Source organism: Peromyscus maniculatus, chromosome 1, assembly GCF_049852395.1.
Source record: "Peromyscus maniculatus bairdii isolate BWxNUB_F1_BW_parent chromosome 1, HU_Pman_BW_mat_3.1, whole genome shotgun sequence".
Lineage (NCBI taxonomy): Eukaryota > Metazoa > Chordata > Mammalia > Rodentia > Cricetidae > Peromyscus > Peromyscus maniculatus.
Window position 1 is genome coordinate 55,040,634 of NC_134852.1, and position 22,768 is coordinate 55,063,401.

General features: G+C 50.6%; 2 protein-coding genes across 3 annotated transcripts in view; one reads left to right on the forward strand and one right to left on the reverse strand.

Annotated features, from left to right (window-relative positions):
- The window catches only part of LOC143266908 (uncharacterized), a 74,746-nt gene that overhangs the window by 38,778 nt on the left and 13,200 nt on the right, over positions 1 to 22,768 (reverse strand). For both annotated transcript variants that reach the window (XR_013041734.1, XM_076542853.1), the window contains exon 2: positions 5,545 to 5,728. Coding sequence is in view for 1 of the 2 variants with exons in the window: in XM_076542853.1 (XP_076398968.1) it covers positions 5,576 to 5,728 (153 nt within the window). In the remaining variant the exon portion in view is untranslated. The remainder of the gene's footprint in view (positions 1 to 5,544; positions 5,729 to 22,768) is intronic.
- Positions 16,951 to 18,829, forward strand: Myod1 (myogenic differentiation 1). Its single transcript, XM_006993549.4, has 3 exons — positions 16,951 to 17,750; positions 18,177 to 18,255; positions 18,555 to 18,829. The coding sequence occupies exons 1-3, from the start codon at positions 17,124 to 17,126 to the stop codon at positions 18,794 to 18,796; spliced, it is 948 nt and encodes a 315-aa protein (XP_006993611.1). The 5' UTR covers positions 16,951 to 17,123; the 3' UTR covers positions 18,797 to 18,829.

Here is a 22,768-nt window from a genome sequence, read left to right on the forward strand (position 1 = left end):
TTGTTTTCTGACAGAATCTCAGGTAGTCCAGGCTGGACTTGAACTTACTATATATGTAACCAAGGATGGCCTTAAACTCCTGATCCTCCTACCTCTACCTCCTAAACACTAGAATTTTAGGCATACACCACCATGCCAGCTCTGTGCAGTGCTAGGAATCAAACCCAGGGCTTCACATACGCCAGTCAAGCACTGTACCAATTAAGCTATATCCTTCAAGTGGGTCTTGTGGGCCAAGATCAAGGTGCTGGCAGATCGTCAGTCATTACAAAGGCTCTACAGGAGAACTTGCCCCTTGCCTTTTCCAGCTTCTAGAAACTGCCTACACTATTTGGCTTATGGCTTAAAGCAAATCATTCCAGCTTTTGCTTTTACAATCATATTTTCAGCTCTGATCAATGGTTCTGCCTACCTCTTTTCCCTTTATAAGGACTCCCTTGACTACACTGGTTAACATGGATAAGCCAGGTTAAGTTTCCCACTTCAATCTTAATTACATCTTTAAACTTCCTTTTGCAATGCAAGATAATCTCTTCGTGGGTTCTGAGGATTCAGATATGAACATTTTGGGGAATGCCATTAATTTGTCTAGCACACATCCAGTTCCTGCCCATTGCCTATATGCCAATCAATCAGAAGGCAGAAAAGAAAACAGCTGCTATTTTTTTTAAAGTCATAACCAAGAAGTTACACACAAATTGCTTCCACTTGTACTCTACCAGTCATAACTTAGCCATAACTTAGTCTAGCTGCAAGGGAATCTGGGAAATGTAGGTAACTCCTATAACACCTCACCAACAAAGAACCACACACATTCTTATATTGAAGCGCTAACCTCCAATGTGACTGGATTTGGAAACAAGACATTGAGGAAGTAATTGAGGTTAAACAGGGTCATAAAAATGGGAGCCTAATCTAATATGACTAGTATTCCTGTAAGGACAGAGACAAGGGGATTTGCATCCACAGAGAAAGGCCATGTGGGGACACATAGAGGACAGCTGTCTGCAAGCCAGGAAAGAAGCCTCAGGAGGAAAAACACTGCCAACACCTCTCTCTTGAACTCCTAGCCTCCAGAACTGCTGTTTAAGCCACACGGTCTTTAGCACCATGTTATGAGAATTCCAACCTGACTGATAAACTGTGCTCTCAAACAAAATTTATATTATCTTACAAAAAAATAAAACAAGGTATGGATGTTGAGAAACAGCCCTTGGTCTCTGCCATGTCTCTAGCAACAACAACAATAAAAGGCGAGTGGGTGATGCTCGCTATGTGGAAGGGACTGAGCTGGGGCCCTGGGAAACCCAGCATGAGGAAGGTAGCAGTGAGGGGGGGACTCAGTGACTAGTGTAGAAGACTGAACAAAACAGCATCAGTGTGATACAGAAAGTCACTCTAGGAGTCAATGAAATTGTGTGCCTCTCATTGTGTGCTGATTTTCATTCTGTACTCATAGTAAGGTGTCTCACTCATATCATAACTCCTTACGCATGAGGAAACTGAGGCATGAGGACAGAAGGGGGCACTGGATCCTGGATTCTAGAGATCAGGGATTGGAGTGTTCAAGGAGCTTCTATAATGTACCACCTCGACCGAGTCTTCAATGACAAGTGAATAGTGGGCCATGAAAGGGGAGGGGCTTCCTAGAAGAAGGAAAGGGAGGAAAGCTGTGACTGTATGAGCCATCTTGTCAGAGGGATGCACGTTATTTCCCAGGGGTGGGTACATTAAACCATGTGATCAGAGAACAAGCAGAGGTGCTTTGGGGAAGGCTTTGAATACTGTGCCAGCCAGGATTTTTACCCCAGAGACATGTTTACCCCAGGACACTTTACCCCAGAAGTAATGGGAAGCCATGTAAAGGTGTTACATGGCTGGACCCTGCTATATTTCTGTTTTAGAGTCATATGTCTGGGTTCAGTGGAGGGGTGGATTTAAAAAGCTTTGAGATTCAAGGCTGAGAACACAGTGATGAGGTTGTCGCCCAAGAAGAGATGCCACAGACTGCCCTGCAATGGGGTCCACCAAAGTGGAGAGGAGATGCATTGAGGGATGTTTGGGAAATGAAATCAGAAAGACTTGGTGGCCAGTAGAGGATACAGTGGGAGAAGAGGTCGGAAAAGATGACCAGGTGCCTATGCTAGGGAACAGAGTTGGGGGGTGGGTGGCATTGAAGGAGAACTATTTCCTGAGGACTGGCTGGATTCCTGGAGCAGATAACAGGCACATTTGGGAGACACATTGAATATGAGGGGCTGTGAGACATCTGAGTGCTGATGTCCAGTGGGCCATTGAATGGGTGAGTCTGCAGCTGGCACAGTAGGTGTGACTGGGCACAGGTATGGTAGATCCATCCATGTATACATGGTGGCTGTCTTGAAAATAGGCATATGGTCGAACCCAGTGGGAACTTTGGAGATATTAAGGGACAAGGACACAGGAGGAGATTGAGAACTAAGGCAACAGGTCATTTTGAGAAAGAGGATGGAGTCAACAGTGACTTTAATGAGTATCCTGCAAGTGGAGGAGGAATAAACGTCCCTTTAGCAATAACGTTACTGGTGGCCATTTTAATGAAGAGGTGTCAGCTGAAGCCTGTCTTTAGGAAGCTGGTGAGAAGGGAGATGCAAGGAAGAGGAGCCAGGAAGTGGGCACTCCAGAGACGCTTGGCCGAAGACATCTAGGTGTTACACATCCCCGAGGGAAGATTACAGTACCACCTACAGAACTGGCTTACCCAAACAAGTCAGAGCTGAATCTGGCCAAGGTCATAACCAGCTACCACATTTTAGAAGACAGAGAGACCAGCTCAGCATACGAGCTCACACACAACCTTTAGGATGTGCAGCCCTTTTTTTTTTTTTTTTTTTTTTTTTTGGTCAATAAGCAACCTGTAAAGGAAAAACAAATATACATGGAGATGGAACTTTCAAATAAAAAACCAATCATGATAGGGGCTGGGGTTATAACTCAGGAGGTGAAACGCCTACTGCATACATGAGAACCTGTGTTTGATTTCCTAGCACTCATGTAAAAGCCAGACGTGGTAATGTGCCTCCATAATCTCAGTGCTGGGACCTGTGGGCGGAGACAGTGTGCTATCTAGAGCTCATTGGCCATCCAGCCTTATCTAATTGATGAACTCTGGGTTTGGTGGGACAGACACACACACACACACACACACACACACACACACACACACACACACACATTTACAGGTCAGCAAGATGGCTCAGTGGTTAAAGGTACTTGCTGTCAGGCCTCATGGCCTGAACTGGATCCCCAGGACCCACAAGATGGAAGGAGAGAACTGGCTTCTAAAAACTGTCTCTTGACCACCACGCCCGTGCCATGACAAGTGTGTGAATGCACATATGCATTCACAAATGGTAAATAATGAGCTGGGCGGTGGTGGCATTCCCTTTAAATCCCAGCACTCAGGAGGCAAAGGCAGGTGGATCTCTGTGAGTTTGAGGCCAGCCTGGGCTACAGGGTGAGTTCCAGGATAGCCAGAGCTACACAGAGAAACTCTGTCTCAAAAAAACAAACAAACAAAAAAGGATAAATAATGAATAAATGAAATTATTTTTAAGAGCTTAGAATACAAATCAACTGGTCACAGTATGTGAACTCCATTTGGATCCCAATGCAAGCAAGCAAAATGTATGTACATGAGATAATTGGAATTGTTGTTACTGACTGGATATTTGATGGTATGTGGAATGACTTAATTTTTAGTATGTTGATAATGTTATGCCTCTGCTAAAAAAGAAACCCTTATGTTTTAGAAACATGTCATCAAACATATGCAAATGAAGTGAGAAGATATCTAAAATCTGCCTCAAAATAAAAGAAGAGGGAGTATGTGGGGCTCAGGTTGGGACATGTCCAATGGGTGTTGGAGCTAGTGACGGGGTTCTTTATTATCATGTCTATTTTCGTCTGTGTTTGAAGTTGTCATAGCCGTGATGGAGAGGGCGTGGCTGGAAGGAGACGAGAAGAAAAGGCAAGGAGGTTCTGAAAGGGTGCAAAGCAAGGCCCCAAGAGCAGACACACCATTCTCCCCGTGTTTCTTCCCCCTTCTCACCCCTCTGTTCCTGGGACAAGCCCCCTCTGAGATCCACCCCAAGATTAAAGACAGTGAGAGTCAAGATGCCGGAGTCTGATGAGGGCAGAAATGGTTACCTTTTTGACTACAGAGAAACCAAGTCAGCGCCAACTCCTGGTGACCATGTCTGCCTTTGTCCACCCAGTGGGAGTGTCTTTACATCAATGACATGGAGTGTTCATCCTTTTATCTATTGTGAAAGTCAAGCCCATTGCCCTGTGTGCAAGATCTAGACTGTCCTAGATGGCTGGAGACATGAGCCTTTCTGGGACATGGGGACATGGGGACATGGCTCAGTGGGTCAAGTAACATAAACATAAGGATCTTAGATCAATAGGTGGCACTCGCATAAAAACCTAGGCCTGGGCCTAGAGAGATGGCTCTGTGGTTAAAACCACACACTGCCCTTTCAGAGGACCCACATTCTGTTGCCAACACCCACACAGGGCAGCTGACGACCTCCTATGACTCCAGCTCCTGGGGAGTCTGAAGCCTTTGCTTTCCTCGGGATCTGCATGTATATACCCACACATATACACAAAATTAAAAACAAAATACATCTTAAAGATAAAACCCCCAAAGACAGGCTAATAGTGTCTATTTGTGATCCCAGAGCTGGGGAGGCATGGGCAGATGGGTCACCAGCGTTCGCTGCTCAGTCAACCTAGATGAATTGGTGTGTCCAGGTCTCAGAAAGAGACTGCCTCAAAACATAAGGTGGATGGCTTCTAAGGCATGAAGTTGATCTCTTGCCTGCACACGCACACACACACACACACACACACACACACACACACACACACACACACACACACACAGAGTCTCAGTTTCCCCACGCTGGAATGAGGATGCCCGTGGTGTCTGGTGGGAGGCAGGATGGAGGCACTGAACACTGAGATGTGGACCTTGCAGGGCCTCAGCCTTCTGAAGGTATGCATCCATGGGACGCTGCCTCCTCAGGCCTCTCTACCCCCTCCCGGCCCTGCCTGCAGCAGCCCCTCTTCATCTGTCATCAGCGTTCCGCTCCTCCCTCCCCGGGGGCCAGGCTTTGTTTGGGGGTGGCTGGCTGCCTGCCTGCCTGCCTGTGCACAGCGAAGGCCATGACGCCGGCTGCTGCGGACAACACTTCACGGGTTGCCCCATCGCCCACACTGCCAGCCGCCTCCCACCACACCATGGCCCCCAATTCCAAGAGGTCCTGAGCCCAGAATAACCAGCCAGGCTCCCGACTGCTTCATCCCCACCCCGCCCCACCCACCACTTGCCAAGAGCTTCTATCTACGGCAAAACCATTCCCGAGTTCCTACTGTGCACCAAGATAGGCGTGACACCAGCCTGCTGTGTGCCTTGGCCATTGAGACTTTGCATGGTAGGTGCTATAACTGGGTACGTTTTCGAGCTGGCAAAAAAGAGACTCTAAAAGGGGAACTTACTTCTCCAGGGCACAAAAGGGCATTGCTGCGTTCAAATGCAGCTTGTCAGATCCCTAATTCCAGAGGAGACCTCCGGGCAGTACAGCTCCAACGCTGGGGATCCAGTTGCCATGTCAGAGATGGTCGATTCCAAGTTGAAATTCACTAGGCCGGCTCCAGTGGGATGCAGGAGTTTGTGCTGCATCTGAAAAAGAAGGAAGAGACTGTGGTCATCAGTTCCTGGGGCTCCTTCAGATGGAGACCCTCAAATTCACCGGGAGCAAACTTCTAATCTCACAGTGAGCCCAGCCTCAGACCTTAGGTTCTCTGTGTACCAGCCCTCTGCTGGGCCAAGTGGACAGGGCCACAGGCTTCTGTCTTGCTCAGACAGGGAATCCCAAGAGAGAGACCTTAGCCAGGGTGAAGAAGGGTCACCTGCCAGACCTCAAGCCCGAGTATGAGCAGAACCCTTGTCCAATGCCTGCATCCTTCATGTGGAGAAACTGGGCCCTGGGAATGGGTGTCCAAGGGCCCAGAGGGGGCACACCACAGGGCATCGCCCAGTAAGAGGGAAATCCGGGTCTCTAGGCTCCTGTTCAGGCCCTCACCATTGGCTAAGGTGGCTGCCTTGTCCCGGCACTTCTTCTGCATACTTCTTACATGCCGGCATGATCTTATCTGTAGGCTTCTCCTCAGACAGAGCTCAGTCATCCTTTTAGAGATCCGAGGTGGCAGGCCTAAACGATCAAAGGGATCTTGGACAAGGCTCAGTAAGGTGGGGAGCATCCTTGAGCATGCTGGCATGTCCGCTGGCTGTCAAGCATGCTGTCCTCGAAGCCTGGGATGCCTTTCCCTTTAGTGTTCCAGCACCAAGAAAATGCCAGCACTTCTGCTGGGAAGTCTTGCACACCCATAAGCCCTCTGGGGGCTGCCTGGGATGCTGGCATGATTCCCTTGCAGGCCCTCCAATCACTAGAGGAGCTCTCTGAGGCCAGACCCTGTCTGAATTATCCTCAGATCCAATGTCTGGCTTGGGGCTTGGAAACAGTGTGTTTAGGGACACTTGAAGGGAGGAAAATACATGGGTCAATTTACCCAGCCAGTGGGAGGCAGCAAGCCAGGAAAGCTTCCTGAAGGAGGCAAGCAGGATGTGAGCATAAGCCTATGGCAGGCACCCAGACAGCCAGAGGCTTCTGAGTTCCTTGGCCCTCGGTCCTGCAGGCCACAAACCTCTGTCCCTGCTGTTATTGGTCAGTGGTAGGCAGATTTGGTGAAGAAAATCAGACAGTCTTCCCTCAAAGGCATGCGGCTGGGGCAGCTGCTGTGGGCAGCAGCTGGCACCTGTCCCTAGAGTCCAGTGGCTGTGTGCGCCTTAATCCCAGCCCCTCGGAACCCCCCAGGAGGGCAGGCGGGCTGATTAGGCAGGAAAGAGGCACTACCACAGCTGCCCCCGATCCTGCCCCAAATGCCTTCCCTGTCACCATGCTTCCCTCAGCCCCTGAGCTTCCCTTCTATCAGCCCTAACTGGACACCTGACCTCCTCTGGGCAGAAAAGCTTCAATTGGAGAGAGGACTGATGAGACGGGGCCAGGGACCTATGTCCCCAGTGTCCTCCCCCAGGCCTGGCAGGAGACGGCAGACAGCAGTACAGGCAAAAATCCACACCAGGACAAAGGTGTGGAAGAGCCTGGACGAGACTGACAGCAAGTGTGGCATGCACCCGGCATGTGAGGTGCATCGTGCGGGTGCAGAGAACACACCCTGGGGGATACACAGGAATAAGAACACATAGCGTAGGAGGTATAATGACATGTAATACATTCTGTGTGTGCGCCACACTCACATGTGAGATGTATGTGCTATGTACTATGGGGGGACAGCCTGTGAGAATAAGGTCACCCAAAATCAGAAAGAAAAATGAAGCCACATTCTCCCTCATACATGGATGTCATCATATGCACACACACACATACATGTGTGTATATATGTATAAATGTACATATTAAGTGTGGAAATAATATAGCATTTAGAAAGACCAAGAAAGAGTAATGTTAGGTGATGCAGAAGGACAGATTGAATGTAGACAAAAAGGACACATGGGTTGTGAAGGGGGATACAGAGCTAATTGTTTTTTCTAGTTTCAACTCTGCCATTTTTTTTTCTTTTCTGTGGTGGATACATGCACAAAAATGTAATTCACAGGGAAGCTTCCTGGCTCCAGAATGGCTATTCTAACTGCACGGAAGTTCAGTGAGACACACAGAGTTTGGGAGAGGGCCAGTGTCAGAGTGGCTTCCTTAACCTCGCTGTAGGATGTCTATCCTTGCGAGTTACCTAGAATAAAGTGACTAAAGAAAAGAATGTGAGTAGCCGGGCGGTGGTGGCGCACGTCTTTAATCCCAGCACTCGGGAGGCAGAGGCAGGCGGATCTCTGTGAGTTCGAGGCCAGCCTGGGCTACCAAGTGAGTTCCAGGAAAAGGTGCAAAGCTACACAGAGAAACCCTGTCTCGAAAAACCAAAAGAAAAAAGAAAAAAAAAAGAAAAGAATGTGAGTAGCACACGGAGGGGTAGTGTGGCACAAGGTGTGTACAGCGTGAGATCTGTTCACAGACTGGGGATGTGAACAGGACGAGAAGTGTGCACCGTGTGTATGTGTGAGTTGTGCACTGGTGTGGTGGGTACGCAAGGTAAAAGGTGTACAGTGTGTGAGGTGTCCATGGTGTTGGGGGTACACACAGCGTGGGGTACGTGCAACAAGTGTGAGAGGTGTAAGTGGGATGTGCACACAGTGAGAGAAGCATTCCGAGTGTGAGACATACGTGGTGTACTGGCTAGTTTCATGTCAACTTGACACGAGCGAGAGCCATTTGGGAAGAAGAAACCTCCACTGAGAGACTATCCCCCCCAGAGCAGCTGATGGGCAAGACTGAGATGCACTAGCCCATTGTGGGTGGTGCTTCCCCTAGGCACGTGGTCCTGGATGCTGTAACAGACTGAGCAAGATGTGGAAAGCAAGCCAGTAAACAGCACTCCTCCATGGCTTCTACATCAGTTCCTGCCATGATTTCCCTGAAAGATGGACAACAAGCTAAAAGCTGAAATAAACACTTTCCTCCACAAGTTGCTTTTGGCCATGATGTTGATCACAGCAACAGAAATCCTAACAATACAGTAGATGGTGTGTGAGAGATACACACAGTGCATGAGGTCCACACAGTGTGAGAACTAATATGAAATAGGATATGCACTTGATGTTAGAGGTTTACATAGGGTACAAGGTGCACACAAAGCATGGCAGATGCACACAGTGCCCAAGGTTTACCTAGTGGGTGAAGTAAGCATGGTGGAGGTACGCACATTGATGTGAAAGTGTGCATTCTGTAATAGGGATGCACAAATACAAGGCTCTGTTACATGGGAGGTGTGTGAGATATCCTGACATGAGAAGTGTTCACAAAGTGATACGTTCATTACATGTGAGGTGTTCACAAAGTGGTGTGCATTGTGGGCAAAACAGGGCCAGAGAGTGAGGGGAATACAGTGTGTGAGGTGGCCATGATACCTGTGATACTCATGTAGGGACATGAAAGTGCGCGCGTGCGTGCGTGTGTGTGTGTGTGTGTGTGTGTGAGAGAGAGAGAGAGAGAGAGAGAGAGAGAGAGAGAGAGAGAGAGAGAGAGAGAGAGAACAAACAGTCCTTGCAAGCAAGTGTACCCATCATCTCTGTCAGGCCCATGGCCTGCCCCTTAGGGCCACCTCCTGTGGAGCAGCACAGGCAGAGGACACAGAAAGATACCCATCTAGTGACCATGAATCTCCCACTCACACATGAGTGGAAGGCAGTTTGGGGACCTTCCTATCCAGCCATGCCAGCTCAGCTCAAGGACAACACCTATTCACACTGCATGTGCTACCCACGCCTTACATGCTATTTATACTTCACATAGTATGCTCACTATACACACAGTTTACACTCACCTGCCTTTTACATGTTACATGCCATCCACATTGCACAGTCACTCACACCCCACATGCCATTCACACCCCACATGCCGTTCACACCCCACATGCCATTCACATCCCACATGCCATTCACACCCCACATGCCATTCACACCCTACATGCTTTTACACCCCACATGCCGTTCACACCCCACATGCCATTCACACCCCACATGCCATTCACACCTCACATGCCATTCATTCCCCACATTCCGTTCACACCCCACATGCCATTCACACCCCACATGCCATTCACTCCCCACATGCTGTTCATACTCCACATGTCATTCACACCCCACATGCTGTTCACACCCCACATGTCATTCACACCCTACATGCTGTTCACACCCCACATGCCATTCATACCTCACATTGGCAATGCTATTTCTTTTGTCTGATTAAATCTCTCGTGCACATTTTCCCCAGTGCTTTATTGGTGGTGTCTTCTCCTTTCGTGCAGCTCTCCTCACCCCGAGAGCCCCGTGTCCTTTCCCAGAATGTCTAACACTTCTGTGAGCGCCTTTAGCATCTCTAGTTCTTAAGGCATACCACATCATCCATATTTTGTTTGTTCCTGTTAACTCAGTGGGTTTATATTTGAGATCCCCAAAATCTACGTTCCAGTAGAACACGACTCACTGCTCAGGCAGGAAAAGCCTTCAGCTATCTGAAGAATAAACCTGCAGGAGAGACTGGAGGAATGAACTTCTGGGGTGCTCCAGAAGCAGCAACAGCCGGTTTCTACAGCTGGTTCCTCTGCCCTGGGTCCTATTGATTTCATTTCCTGGGCTTCTTCCTAGTCTTGGGAAAGAACTAGGAAGTGGGAGATATTGATGGGGAGGGCATAGCATGTGTAGTATCAATGGCATGTGTAATGTGAATGACGTGAAGTGTGAACAGTCATGGGATGTGAAAGGAATGAGGGGTGAGAAAGGCATATGAGGTGTGAATGACATACAGAGTGTGAATAACATGAATAGCATGTGGAGTGTAAATGACATGCGGAGTGTGAACAGCATTTGAAGTGTGAAGGGCATGTAAGGTGTCAATGACATATGCAGTGGGAGTGACGTGTAAGGTGTAAAAGGCAGAAAGGTGTGATTATGTGTGTAGTGTGCATAGTATGAAGAGTATGAATGGTGTGTGTGGGTAAATGCCATAGGCAGTGTGAATAGCGTGTAAAGTGTGCATGGCATGTGAGGTGTTTATGGCATGTGGAGTATGATTAACATGTGTGGTATGTGTGGCCTTTGAAGTGTGCATAGCATGTACAAAGTGATTTCCATGTAGAGTGTGAATGGTATGTGTGGTGTGAATGGTATGTGTGCTATGATTGGCATGTGAGGGGTAAATTGCACGTGCAAGTGGGGGTGGTAGATAAGGTGTAAAAGACAGCTGAAGTATGAATGGGATATGAGGTGTTCATGGCATGTGGAGTGTGAATAGCGTATGGGTGTCCTTCGCTCATGAGGTATATGTGATGCATGGAGTATGTGATATAAGTGCTGTGTGCATCATCTGTCAGGAGTACATAGGATGAGGCATGCATGGTACCTGATGTGTGCCTGGCATGTGAGATGCGCATTGCACACGATACATGGCATGTGATAGGTGCATGGCCCATAGTGTGTGCATGGCCTGTGAATGTACGTGATGTGTGCATGACATGTGAGGTCTAAATGGTTCATGGCCCACATGGTGAAATGTTGAATGATCCCTCCACTGCTAATGCCATGGCAAGCCACCCTGCGCCCTCTGGCCTTTCCCTGAGGAGCTTCCCACCTCCTTACATGCAGAGCTGAACTGCTTTACTTCTTGGTGAATTCACAACTGAAGTAAAACTTCATAGCTAGAAAATTCCCCCTTGAGAAAACAAATGTCCAATTTAAGAGCCATGCTAGCATGGCAGGGAGATTTTAGTCAACTTATTACACAGAGAAAAATGTGCTCCACTAAACCGCCTTTAAAAGGATTTCCTGGTCGGTAATGAAAGCTTTCCTTCCGTTGACAAACCACCCATCCAATCCTATGCTGAGCTCTCTCTTGCCTCTGCACGCCCTCACTGAGCACACACAGCACCAGACCCGAGTCACGGCCTCCCTGTCACTCCCAGAAGAGGCACCTTTCCCACAGAAGGGGCTCCATTATTATCTTTCTCTGCTAGGAACGTTCTTTCTTAGCGGTCACAAGGACTGGTCTCAAATCTTTTACCTTTTTTCAAATATCACCATGTCACTCTAGTTAACACAAAGCCCCCACACTGCACACAATCCCTTCCGTCTTGCTCTGCCTTCAGTATCTTTGACCACATATTCTACCTTTTAAGTGTGCCATAAAGTTTACTAATTGGTGTGTTTAGTTTTTGTTGTTCCTCTTGCTTTGGCCAGGGATACTCTTTTCTTTGATGTATTCCCAGCACCTGACTACATGCTTGTTGAATAGACTGTTCCATGGTAGGGTCATGCACTCCCTCAGTGCGCACACCACTTCTCGAACCCACAGCTCCCATGCTTCCTTGACATTCTTGTCCTCTACTGTGGGAGAACATGACATCCACCAGCTAGTTCATTTGCCGGACTCCCAAGGTCCTGCACACACCAGAGACTAAGCCGCGCCAGAGTGGGGCATATGAAGAGTCTCTGGGACCCTGGTAATCACCAGGATCATATCTGTGCCCAGCTACAAAATTACAATCCTTCCACATCAGCCTAAATTGACCACATCTTGACAGGCAGTTTCAGGCTTTCTGGGAAGCAAAAGGTTGGAAAAGAAAAAGCCTAGGGACAGAGACTGGACCTAGGGCTGCCTCTGCTCTACCTGGCTCACCCCTGTTTTTATCCCCTGGTCCTCCAGACCCCTCTACCCAAACCAGCAATTCAGCCTACAGTAGCAAAGTGCAGAGGCCACAGGTTCTGCCTGGGTAGGGCAGAGGTGCCTGAGGCTTGGGGCAGGTGCTGGCTGGATCCGGTTTCTAGAGGCTATATATATGTATAAAGGCTACCGCTCCCCCTGATGCAACACACTAGAAGCCAGACCAACATTCCAGCCCAGAAGCCAGCTCTCCATTTATAGCCCCTTGGCAGACCAGCCAAGGGGCTGAGCAGTAAGGCCTGCAAAGGATTGGGGGAGAATCACAGGACCCTCCTACAGAGAGAGAAGAACGAGACCCAGGGTGAGCCGTATGCTTCTCTAGGTCACTGGGCTTGCAGTCCAAGAGGCCCTACATTGAAGGGACAGTGCCTCAGTCCACAGCCAATGGCATCCCCCAGAATGGGTGGCAGGGGGCAAGTGTGGATGACCATAAACCAAAAAGCAAAGTTGTAATAGTTTAGTCTCCATACAAAATTTACTTCTGTATTTTCTTTGCTTGCTCGGGTTTGAGAAAAACAAATTTAAAAACCTAGATTTGCACAAGTAAATTGTTCGAAGTGCTTCCTTGGAGGTGCCCGAGCACTGCAGAATTCAATGGAATTGCTCATTCATCAGCTAAGAAATATTTACGGAGTGCCTACTGTGTGCTGAGCACATTCAGCCCAGGTTCGAAAAGGAGGCAGATGCTACCATCCAAACCATTACAATAGCAACGACTTGTATTCTTCATTGAGTTTAAGTCAAATGAAAAGACATTTAGAGTGATGCCACATCACATCTCTCTGTAGCATACTGTTATAGTGTTTGGACAGGCCATGTATAATGCAAGGGAGCATGGCCCAGGCTGATGAGCCTCTGCTTTGCCTGGGAAGAGCTAGTGTGAGAGCATGTGGGAATCATCATGTGCACCGTGCCCAATTTTGATGAAATTGCGTATGTTGTGACACATTTTGCTAAATTCAAATACAAGTGTAGAAATTAGGAGACCCCAAGACTACTTATTCATTCACTTGACTCTTACCAAGTGCCCCCTGTGGGATCACGGTTGCAGTGGCTTCTGAAAATGCCATGGTGAACAAAACATCCCCATGCCATGAATGCTTTGATGTCCTTCAGTGAACAAACTAGCAGACAAGATCATTATAGATTAAAGGCTAAGTGACATTCTCAAAGCCCGGGACATGGCTATCTGGGATGGCCAGAGACATCCCAAGAAGGCAACACTGGAGTTAAGACCTGAGACCTGAGACCTGAGAAGCTGCCAATCATGGGAAGGACCAGGAGAGAGGACAGTAGGCTTGGAACAGCAGGCACAAGACTCCATGACTCTGAAGGAGGGCAGCTAATTAGACAGGGCCATCTGAGGGGAGGGTGGCTCCAGGTGAAGTGGTGAAGACAGACTGAGTAGGGCTCCTGAACTGCCATGTAGTTAGGGAAGGAGATGAGATTCATCTGGGCATGTGGTACCTAAGTGCAAAGAGCACTGGGACCTCTGCCGTTTCCCCAGGCTGCCGTGAAGGAGCTGGGTCCTGGGAGTACCAGTGAAGAGAACAGACGAGTCAGTGGGGCCATCTAAGTCAGCAAAGGTCAGGACTTAGCACAGTCTAGATGGTGATCTTAGGAAGGACAGACCTAGGGGGTGTCTTACAGGAAGAGTGGACAGAGGTTCATCATGCCCAGCCATCCCCTAAGGACCTCCAGACTCATGAATTCCACTCCGACTCCTTATCGCCACCTAGATGTTTAATGTGAATTTCCAACTTTGCCCAAACTGGATCTTTGATCTGACATTCACAGACCCACTATTTCCCAGTTCCTTTCTCCCAAAAGCCATCTCTAATGTCTCTCTTGTCCCTGTGCCCATATCCAAGCATAAATAAATCTTGCTTGTCCCCATCTTTAGTTTTAAAGATTTAAAAGTTTATATGTGTTTGAGTGCTTTGCCCTCATGTACGTCTGTGAGCTGCAGAGATCAGAAAGGGACACCAAGTCCCCTAGAACTGGGGTCACGGGCAGTTGTAAACAATCAAGTGGGTGCTGATAATCAAACCCAGGTCTTCTGCAAGAGCGGTGGGTGCTCCTAACCACTGAGCCACCTCATCTCTCCAAGCCTGCCAAGCTCCATCTTGAGAGTATATTGGAATTCAATCTCTTTTCACCAGATCACTTTACCTCCCAAAGCTCAGCAACCGTGCGAGTGACTGTGATCACTCCTTTGGATTGTTGCGGAGCCCTCCGAAACCGTCACTTGCCTTCCACCAACCGGCAAAGCTCCTGGTAAAGTGAGTCTGAGCTGAGACCCGACAGCCCTGGGGCAGGTCCGGGGCGAGGGCCGAAGGTGAGAGAGCTGCAGGAATAAGACTCTGAGGCTGAATCCCTGTTCCGGGTTACAGGGGGAGGGAGAGGAGGAGGAGGAGGCCTCTCACGGTGGCCAAAAAACCTGAAATGGAGCCGTTAGGGAGAATGGTGGCTCTCAGTCGATTTGGGGACACAAGCTAAGTTCCAGCATACTTGCTGTGCATTCAACCTGTCCAGCGCAGTCCTGCCCCAGACGCCCATGCTTGCTTCTGTCTCTGACTAAATACCCGCTTGTGGTGGTGGTTTCTGTCTCCCGTCATCCAGGACACCACACAAGTACAACCGTCCCAGAGAGGCCTTCCCTGGCTGCTGGAATGAAGGCTAGTTCTCACTTTGCTTTATTATTATTATTATTATTATTATTATTATTATTATTATTATTCTGTAGAATTTATAAACCCCTGATACCACACAGCTCCTCGATTGCTCGTCGCCATCCTCTCCTATAATGTAAACACTATGTGAATAGGGCCTTCGTGCCTGGTTCAGTGCCTGGTGTGTGGGAGATAAGCCACAAAGAGCGCTGAATGACTAAACAAAGGCAAAGCCGTGGAGTAAAGAGGGTAGGTGAGCGCGTCACCAAGGGGACCGTCAGCACTGCCAGTGTCAGAGAAGGTGAAAACGGTTGGACTCCAAAAGAGATTCCTGCTTCTGGGGGGTAGAGAGGGCTTCCTAGTTTGTAGATGGGCCAAGACGGCTTCCAGAAGTTAGTGGGAAAGACACCTGGATCATCACCCTTGCTTAGATCTCTGGCATCCAGGAGAGGAGACATGGCAGGACTACATGGTCAAGGAAGACTTCTAGCCAGAGCCCCAAGAGGCATGAGCATCCCAGGGGCGGGGTGTGTTGGGGCTGGTAGGGGAGCCAGAGCTCAGGGAGGTGGCTGCCTCCTTCTGCTCCTCCCCTCCCCAGTGAGCCTGCTAGGAAGAGACACAGCTAAGTCTCCAGAGGATCAGAGCCTGGAGACTCCAAGGCCCCCTGCTGGGGCTCAGTGTCCCCAGGCAAAGGCTAAGAAGCCTGTTGGTTATACCATGCAAGCAGGTGCTGGAGACAGAAGCTAGCTCTCTTGCTGACACCCCTGACATTCCCACACCCTCCTCCCTTTGGATTCTCAGCCATCAGCACAGTTACTCTTGGGCATCGTCATTATCCCTGGATGTGAAGTAGAAACAGACTTGGGAAGAGATCACCTCCACAAAGTTATGCAGACTCGACTGTAAGTGCGGTCCTCAGGCCAGGTCCTGGCCATCTTGGCCCTTAAGAAAAGGCACTTCCCGTGGCTGGACTCGAGAACAAGAGGACACAAACCTGCTGCAAACCGGCTTTCATCTTAGCTATAGAAACAGATCAGCAGACCCCTGTGGCTCTCTAGACGTCCACAGAAGGAATCCTGCTGGGTAAGTTGAGTGGAGCCTCTCTCTTCTTCCCTCCCCCTCTCCCTCCCTCCGTCCACCCTGAGTTTGAGTAGAGTGGCTTGAAGTTTTAATGATGATTCCCCCAACTACCGCATGGACTGCGCTGGGCTTCTAAGCTTCCTGCGGAAGATGGGCAACACCAGACGCTCTCAGAGCCACTCCTAGATCGAGAATGAGCCAAATGTCACTGCCACCAAGTCATTTGCCTCAGGCTTCCCGCTTAGACCTTCCGAGTCTCACTGTCCCTTGTGCGCTTCGTCCTTGGCTCAACTTCTCTGAGTGTCACCATGATGTCGCTGCTGCTTCTCTAGAGGGGTTTCTTTGCCCCGTTGCCTGGTGTCTGTCTCCAAATCTCCTGCGATCTGATTTCTAACTCCTATTCTGTGCCTGGTTTCCCCACAAATCAGGAGACCGTGAGATCCAAGGTCAGCTCCGAAGTGAGCGCTGCGGCCGGCTTCACGGAGCTTGAAGGAGTAGGCTCCAGAGCGAGCGGCTTGGGCAGGCTGCACGGGATAGCCAAGTGCCACGGCTGGCGTCTGCCTGCCAGTCTCTGCCCTCCTCCCTGCCCCAGCGCAGAGCCGCGGGAGGGGGCACTCCCTGGCCCCAGTGGCTACCCTGGGGACCACAAGCTCCGCCCTGCTGCACTCCTATTGGTTTGGGGCGCCCCCGCCCCCAGCCTCCCTTCCAGCTCCCGGGGCTTTTAGGCTACCCTGGATAAATAGCCCAGGGCGCCTGGCGCGAAGCTAGGGGCGAGGAAGTCCCAAAACGATCGCTTTCTTCGCCACAACTCCGACGGGACAGGACAAGGAGGGGAGGTAGAGGACAGCGGATGTGCATTCCAGCCCTCAGCACTTTGTCATTGTACTGTCTAGGTTCAGGAGTGGCAGAAAGTTAAGGTGACTCTTGCGGCTTGGGTTGAGCAAGAGGCAGGACCAAGAAGCCCAGGAGCTGGGATATGGAGCTACTGTCGCCGCCACTCCGGGACGTAGACTTGACAGGCCCCGACGGCTCTCTCTGCTCCTTTGCCACAGCCGACGACTTCTATGATGACCCGTGTTTCGACTCACCCGACCTGCGCTTTTTCGAGGACCTGGACCCGCGCCTGGTGCATGTGGGGACCCTCCTGAAACCAGAGGAACACACACACTTCCCCACCGCGGTGCACCCAGGCCCAGGCGCTCGCGAGGATGAGCATGTGCGCGCTCCTAGCGGGCACCACCAGGCTGGTCGCTGCTTGCTGTGGGCCTGCAAGGCGTGCAAGCGCAAGACCACCAACGCTGATCGCCGCAAGGCCGCCACCATGCGCGAGCGGCGCCGCCTGAGCAAAGTCAACGAGGCCTTCGAGACGCTCAAGCGCTGCACGTCCAGCAACCCGAACCAGCGGCTGCCCAAGGTGGAGATCCTGCGCAATGCCATCCGCTACATTGAAGGCCTGCAGGCTCTGCTGCGCGACCAGGACGCAGCACCCCCTGGAGCCGCCTCCTTCTACTCGCCGGGCCCGCTGCCCCCAGGCCGAGGCAGCGAGCACTACAGCGGCGACTCAGACGCTTCCAGCCCGCGCTCCAACTGCTCCGACGGCATGGTAAGGCCGGGACCCAGAAGGAGGACAAGTGTAGGCAGCACCTGGGGTATTTGCAACATGTTTCTGAGACCTTTGGGGTCGGGAGAGTCCTTTAGACTGGCATCTGTCACTGGGGTTTCTTTGGAGACCCTAGTCATCTGCGATTTGCCCAATTGGGGGTGCCATCAGAACACTGCTGCGCAGACCCCAGGACATGCGTTTCCTTCTTAAATCCTTATTACCCAAATGCAGATTTTTGTTCCATCTAGTCTCAGTTTGGCCCTGCATGCGACTGCTTTCAATGTATGCTGGCTCCTACCTCCTAACTAGCGCTGATCCAGTCCTAGAACCCACAGCTGAGACTAGGGGAGTGAGGGAGGGGCAGTGACAGGGAGTAGTGCTCCAGACGCCCCGTGGGTCTGACTTGGTCCTTCTTGCTATTCGCAGATGGATTACAGCGGCCCCCCGAGCGGCCCCCGGCGTCAGAACGGCTACGACGCCGCCTACTACAGCGAGGCGTCCAGCGGTGCGTATTCTCAGCTGTTCCCAGCTAGCAGGCTGTCAGTGGCCTTCCGTGCCCCCCATAAGCTGCCCTAGCTCCCCAGGCTTAGTACCTCCTCCCCACCTCCACCACTTGTGTCTTGGGATGGCGAGGGGGGCGTGTTTGGGGGGTAAGCAACTACGACGTTCACCTTCCTCTTCTTTCTCCTTGCCGTCTGGCAAGTCCTCAGTTTCCCCTCTGTCCCCAAACTCTGTGCTCTGCTCCGGGGTAAGAGACGTGAAGAGACTCAAGCTTGGATTACTAACCTTCCTCTCCCCTTACAGAGTCCAGGCCAGGGAAGAGTGCGGCGGTGTCGAGCCTCGACTGCCTATCCAGCATCGTGGAGCGCATCTCCACAGACAGCCCCGCCGCGCCTGCGCTGCTGCTGGCAGACGCAGCACCAGAATCTCCTCCAGAGGGGGCATCCCCAAGCGACACAGAACAGGGGGCCCAGACCCCGTCCCCTGACGCCACCCCACAGTGCTCTGTAGTCGCGAACCCCAATCCGATCTACCAGGTGCTTTGAGAGGTAGGCTGGGCTGCGACCGGAGAGAGCGCACTGCCTACACTCTCGGTCCCCCGAGGGTCCTTCACGCCCAAAAGATGAAACTTAAAGGACACTCCTCCCAACTGTCCTTTCAAAGCCACACATCCAGAAGCTGGAGAGGGCCAGAGCAGAAGTCTGTCCTCACATTGGTCCCCAAGGAAAGGACGCAGTCCCTTTGATGTTGTTGATTTTGTTTTGTTTTTCATGCGACTCATAGAGACAGCCACTTGCTGTCCCTCAGTGGGCCAGAGCTGATCCTTGAACAGCCAGGCCTTCTTCCTTTTCCTGACAGCTCCTCGCGCAGGGGTGAGCCTCACACACCTAAGCCCTGCCCTCCAAATCCCGGGTGTTTGTAGAGACAACGATCTCCACTTTCCGGGGGCCTCCCGACACCACAGCCCGGGGAGGCCGCTCCAGTCCCGTGTGTAACAGGTGTAACCATACCCCACCCTCCCTTGACCCACTCGCGGTTCAGGACCACTTATTTTTTTATATAAGACTTTTGTAATCTATTCATGTAAATAAGAGTTGCTTGGCCAGAGCCAGAGCCCCCTGGGCTGTATTTATCTCTGAGGCATGCTGTGTAGTGAAACACGAACTTTGTATGTTTATTCCTCTGGTGGGCGAGCCTCGGGGCTCACTTGCTCAGGTGTTGCAAATAAAGACTCTAATTTATACATCAGTGGCTCTGGCTTTTCCTAGGTAAGTCAAGGGGATCAGGAAAAAAACCCTCCACAATCTGGGCAAGCTGTCTCGCAGCGACCCCTGTAGGCGGCATAAGGGCAGCAAGGAGGCTGGAAGGTGCTGGATAATGAAGGAGGGCCAGGCAAGGCTCCAGGCTGCAGGGGACCTCCCCTCCCGCTCTGTCAGCGGCTCCTGAGGAAATCAGAGCCTGTGAGAAGGAGGACACTAGGGACCAGCATTATCTCTAGTGCTGTGGTGCTTTCATTAGACTGTGTAGTCTGGGCAGAGGGGAAGCCATTGGTGCAGCCAGAGTGTAAGGAGGGCTTCCTGGACAAAGTGCTGTTTCAGAGGTGCCCGGAGAAATAAGGGTAGGCAAAACCCAACTGCAAACTTGGAGCCCACCCCACCCCCCACCACACACACACACACACACACACACACACACACACACACACACACACAGAGAGAGAGAGAGAGAGAGAGAGAGAGAGAGAGAGAGAGAGAGAGAGAGAGAGAGAGAGGAATCTCTATCCTTCCCTGGAATGACCTGGCACAAGCTCTCTCCCTCACTCACACTTGTCCCCAGGACCTCAGTAGCTCCTGCCTTCCGTCCTACAGATCCTCTTCCTGAACTCCCATAGGCCAGGTCCACGACACAGAAAGGACACATTCAGGAAGGACCACTCCATCCCGAGAGTGGGCTCTGCTCCCCGGACACCATCTTGGAGGAGCCACACAAAGCTTTTCTATTACTGTGATGCTCAATCTGCCCTCTCGGATGTCTTTAGGGTTCCTTACACTCCCTCTAGGCCTCTCAGGGATGCCATGACTGTCCATTGGACAGATGCCAAGTCCTATACTGAAGAGGGAGAGACCACTGACACACTCCCTACCTTTGGGAAGCACCCAGACATTTGGGCTTGGATCTTCCCACAGTTGGTCACGGAGTGTGGGTGAGGACAGGGGCGGCCCACGTGGGTGCAGAATAACACGAGCAGGTGGCCTCTAGTAAGAGTCCTGAAGGGACTAGATAGGAGCGAGAGCTCAAAGTGGAGGGAAAACACGGAGGGAGGGAAGGGGCAACCTCACGGACCCATGGCTGCTTGGAAGGAGCTGAGGAGACAGAGGAGGAGGCAGGACCACATGGGCCTCCACTGAACTGCATCCTGAGGGCAACAGGGAGCCCCAGAGGAATCAGCACACGGGAAGAACAGACATAAATCTGTAGTTTAGAAGGGTCTGTTTGGACGGGTCAAACAGATGAGGGAACACAAAGAGACAGGAAGATGTTTTGTGACTTTCCCAAGGAGATGTGAAGAAATGTTACCTTGTATAGAGAAGGAGCTGACCGCCCAAAGAAAGATTCCATTGAGTCTAGCCTGGCAAATAAGTGAATGTATTGGGGTTACTTACAGAAGCATGGGCAACTTGTGGGGGAGATACACAGTGAAGCCCCACCCCCAGAAAACAATTAAAATCTTCTTTTAAATATTTATTTCTCGTGTGTGCCTAAGTGTGTGTTTGCAAGTGTGCATGCACTATGGTATGCATGGCAGATCAGAGACAACTTGAAGGAACTCAGTGTGCCTTCCAACACAATGGTTCCAGGGACTGAGCCCAAGGCATCAGCAATCGCCTTTACCTGCTGAGCAATCTCACCTCACCGGCCCCCAGCATTTTTTTTTCTTTTTTTTTTTTTAAAAAAAAAACCTCTTATATACTTCAGAACTTTTTAAAAGAATTTATTTTTAATTACATGTCTCACGTGTGTTCAGACACCCACAGAGGCCAACGGCATCAGCCCCATCCACCCCTGGGGCTGAAATTAACGGGTGGTTGTAAGCTGCCTAATAGGGCACTGAGAACCAAATCCCTAACAGCAAAGCCATCTCTCTAGTCCTTCTTTTTCTTTTTGTTGTTTTTGTCTTTGTTCCCCCACTCAGACCTGAGGCTCGAACCCAAGGCCTTGTGCTTGCTGAGCAAGCGCTCTACCACTGAGCTAAATCCTCAGCCCCTAGCCCTTCTTGTATGCAGCTGGGCCAGGGGGGCACGGGATTGGAGTGAATGTGGGTAGTGTGACCCTTCCTCCCTCTCTCCAAGAGGGAGTATTCACAGCCCCATTACCAGAGACCTAGCCGCCAGCAGTACAGATTTTTGATGTTATTTTAATTTTTGTTTCGTTTTTTTGACATGGGATCTCACTCTGTAGCTAGGCTAGCCTGGGACTCACCACGTCCTGGGCTGCCCTCAAACTCTTTGGTGGTCTTCTTCTTCTTCTTCTTCTTCTTCTTCTTCTTCTTCTTCTTCTTCTTCTTCTTCTTCTTCTTCTTCTTCTTCTTCTTCTTCTTCTTCTTCTTCTGCCTGCCCTAGAGCTGAGGTTGCAGGCATGAGCCACCACACTGGGCTTCCTCCTGCCAAGGTCTACTTGTTTTGTTGTGTGGCTGCTGTCAAGATGTGTGCTGCTTCATGTTGGCGAGGATCCTTCCAAGCCTAATGAAGCAGCTATACTACAGAGGGCCAGTCCAGCGGCTGCCGGGGTTGCTAGGGTGACTCATGGCATGCGCGGGACTAGGGATGGTTTGGGTGCGACAAATAATGTGGAAGTATTTCGGGTCCAAAGAAGAACACTAAGGGCATAGCCCTGCTGTCACATAGCTTAAAAGTCATAGGGGATATTCCCATTAAACAAAGAACAAAGCGAGTACCTAATACACACACACACACACACACACACACACACACACACACACACACACACACATACACACACACACACGTGTATATAGTGTGTGTATATATAGTGTATATACATATATATGTATATGTAACGTGTGTGTGTGTCTGTGTGTGTGTAGTGAAAAATATTCTGAAGGGAAATAGGGGGTGCAATCAGAGGTGGACATGGGAACAAAAAGATGATTGTCAGGCGAAAGGAGGGTAGTTTCTATACTGAGAACCAGCTGCCCCTTACCTCCCCCCCCCCAGAAGACTGCCCTGGCTTTGAGATTTATGGTTCAGCAGGAGAGGACAGGCTGGACACTGGCCCCACTCATTCCCAGCCCTGTGCACTTGTCAGCAAATGGTCCGCACAGCTCTTCCCAGTGGCTGGTGTGTGGAAGCCCTAGATGAGACAAAAGCAATCTCTGTGGAGGACTTCAGACCCGGGTTTGCCTCTGAGTGGGTTGTGTTGCCATTACAGAGGAGATCCCAGGAGGAGGGGTAGGCACAGGGTCACAGTCAGGGCATGCATCTCTAGTTGCAAATGAC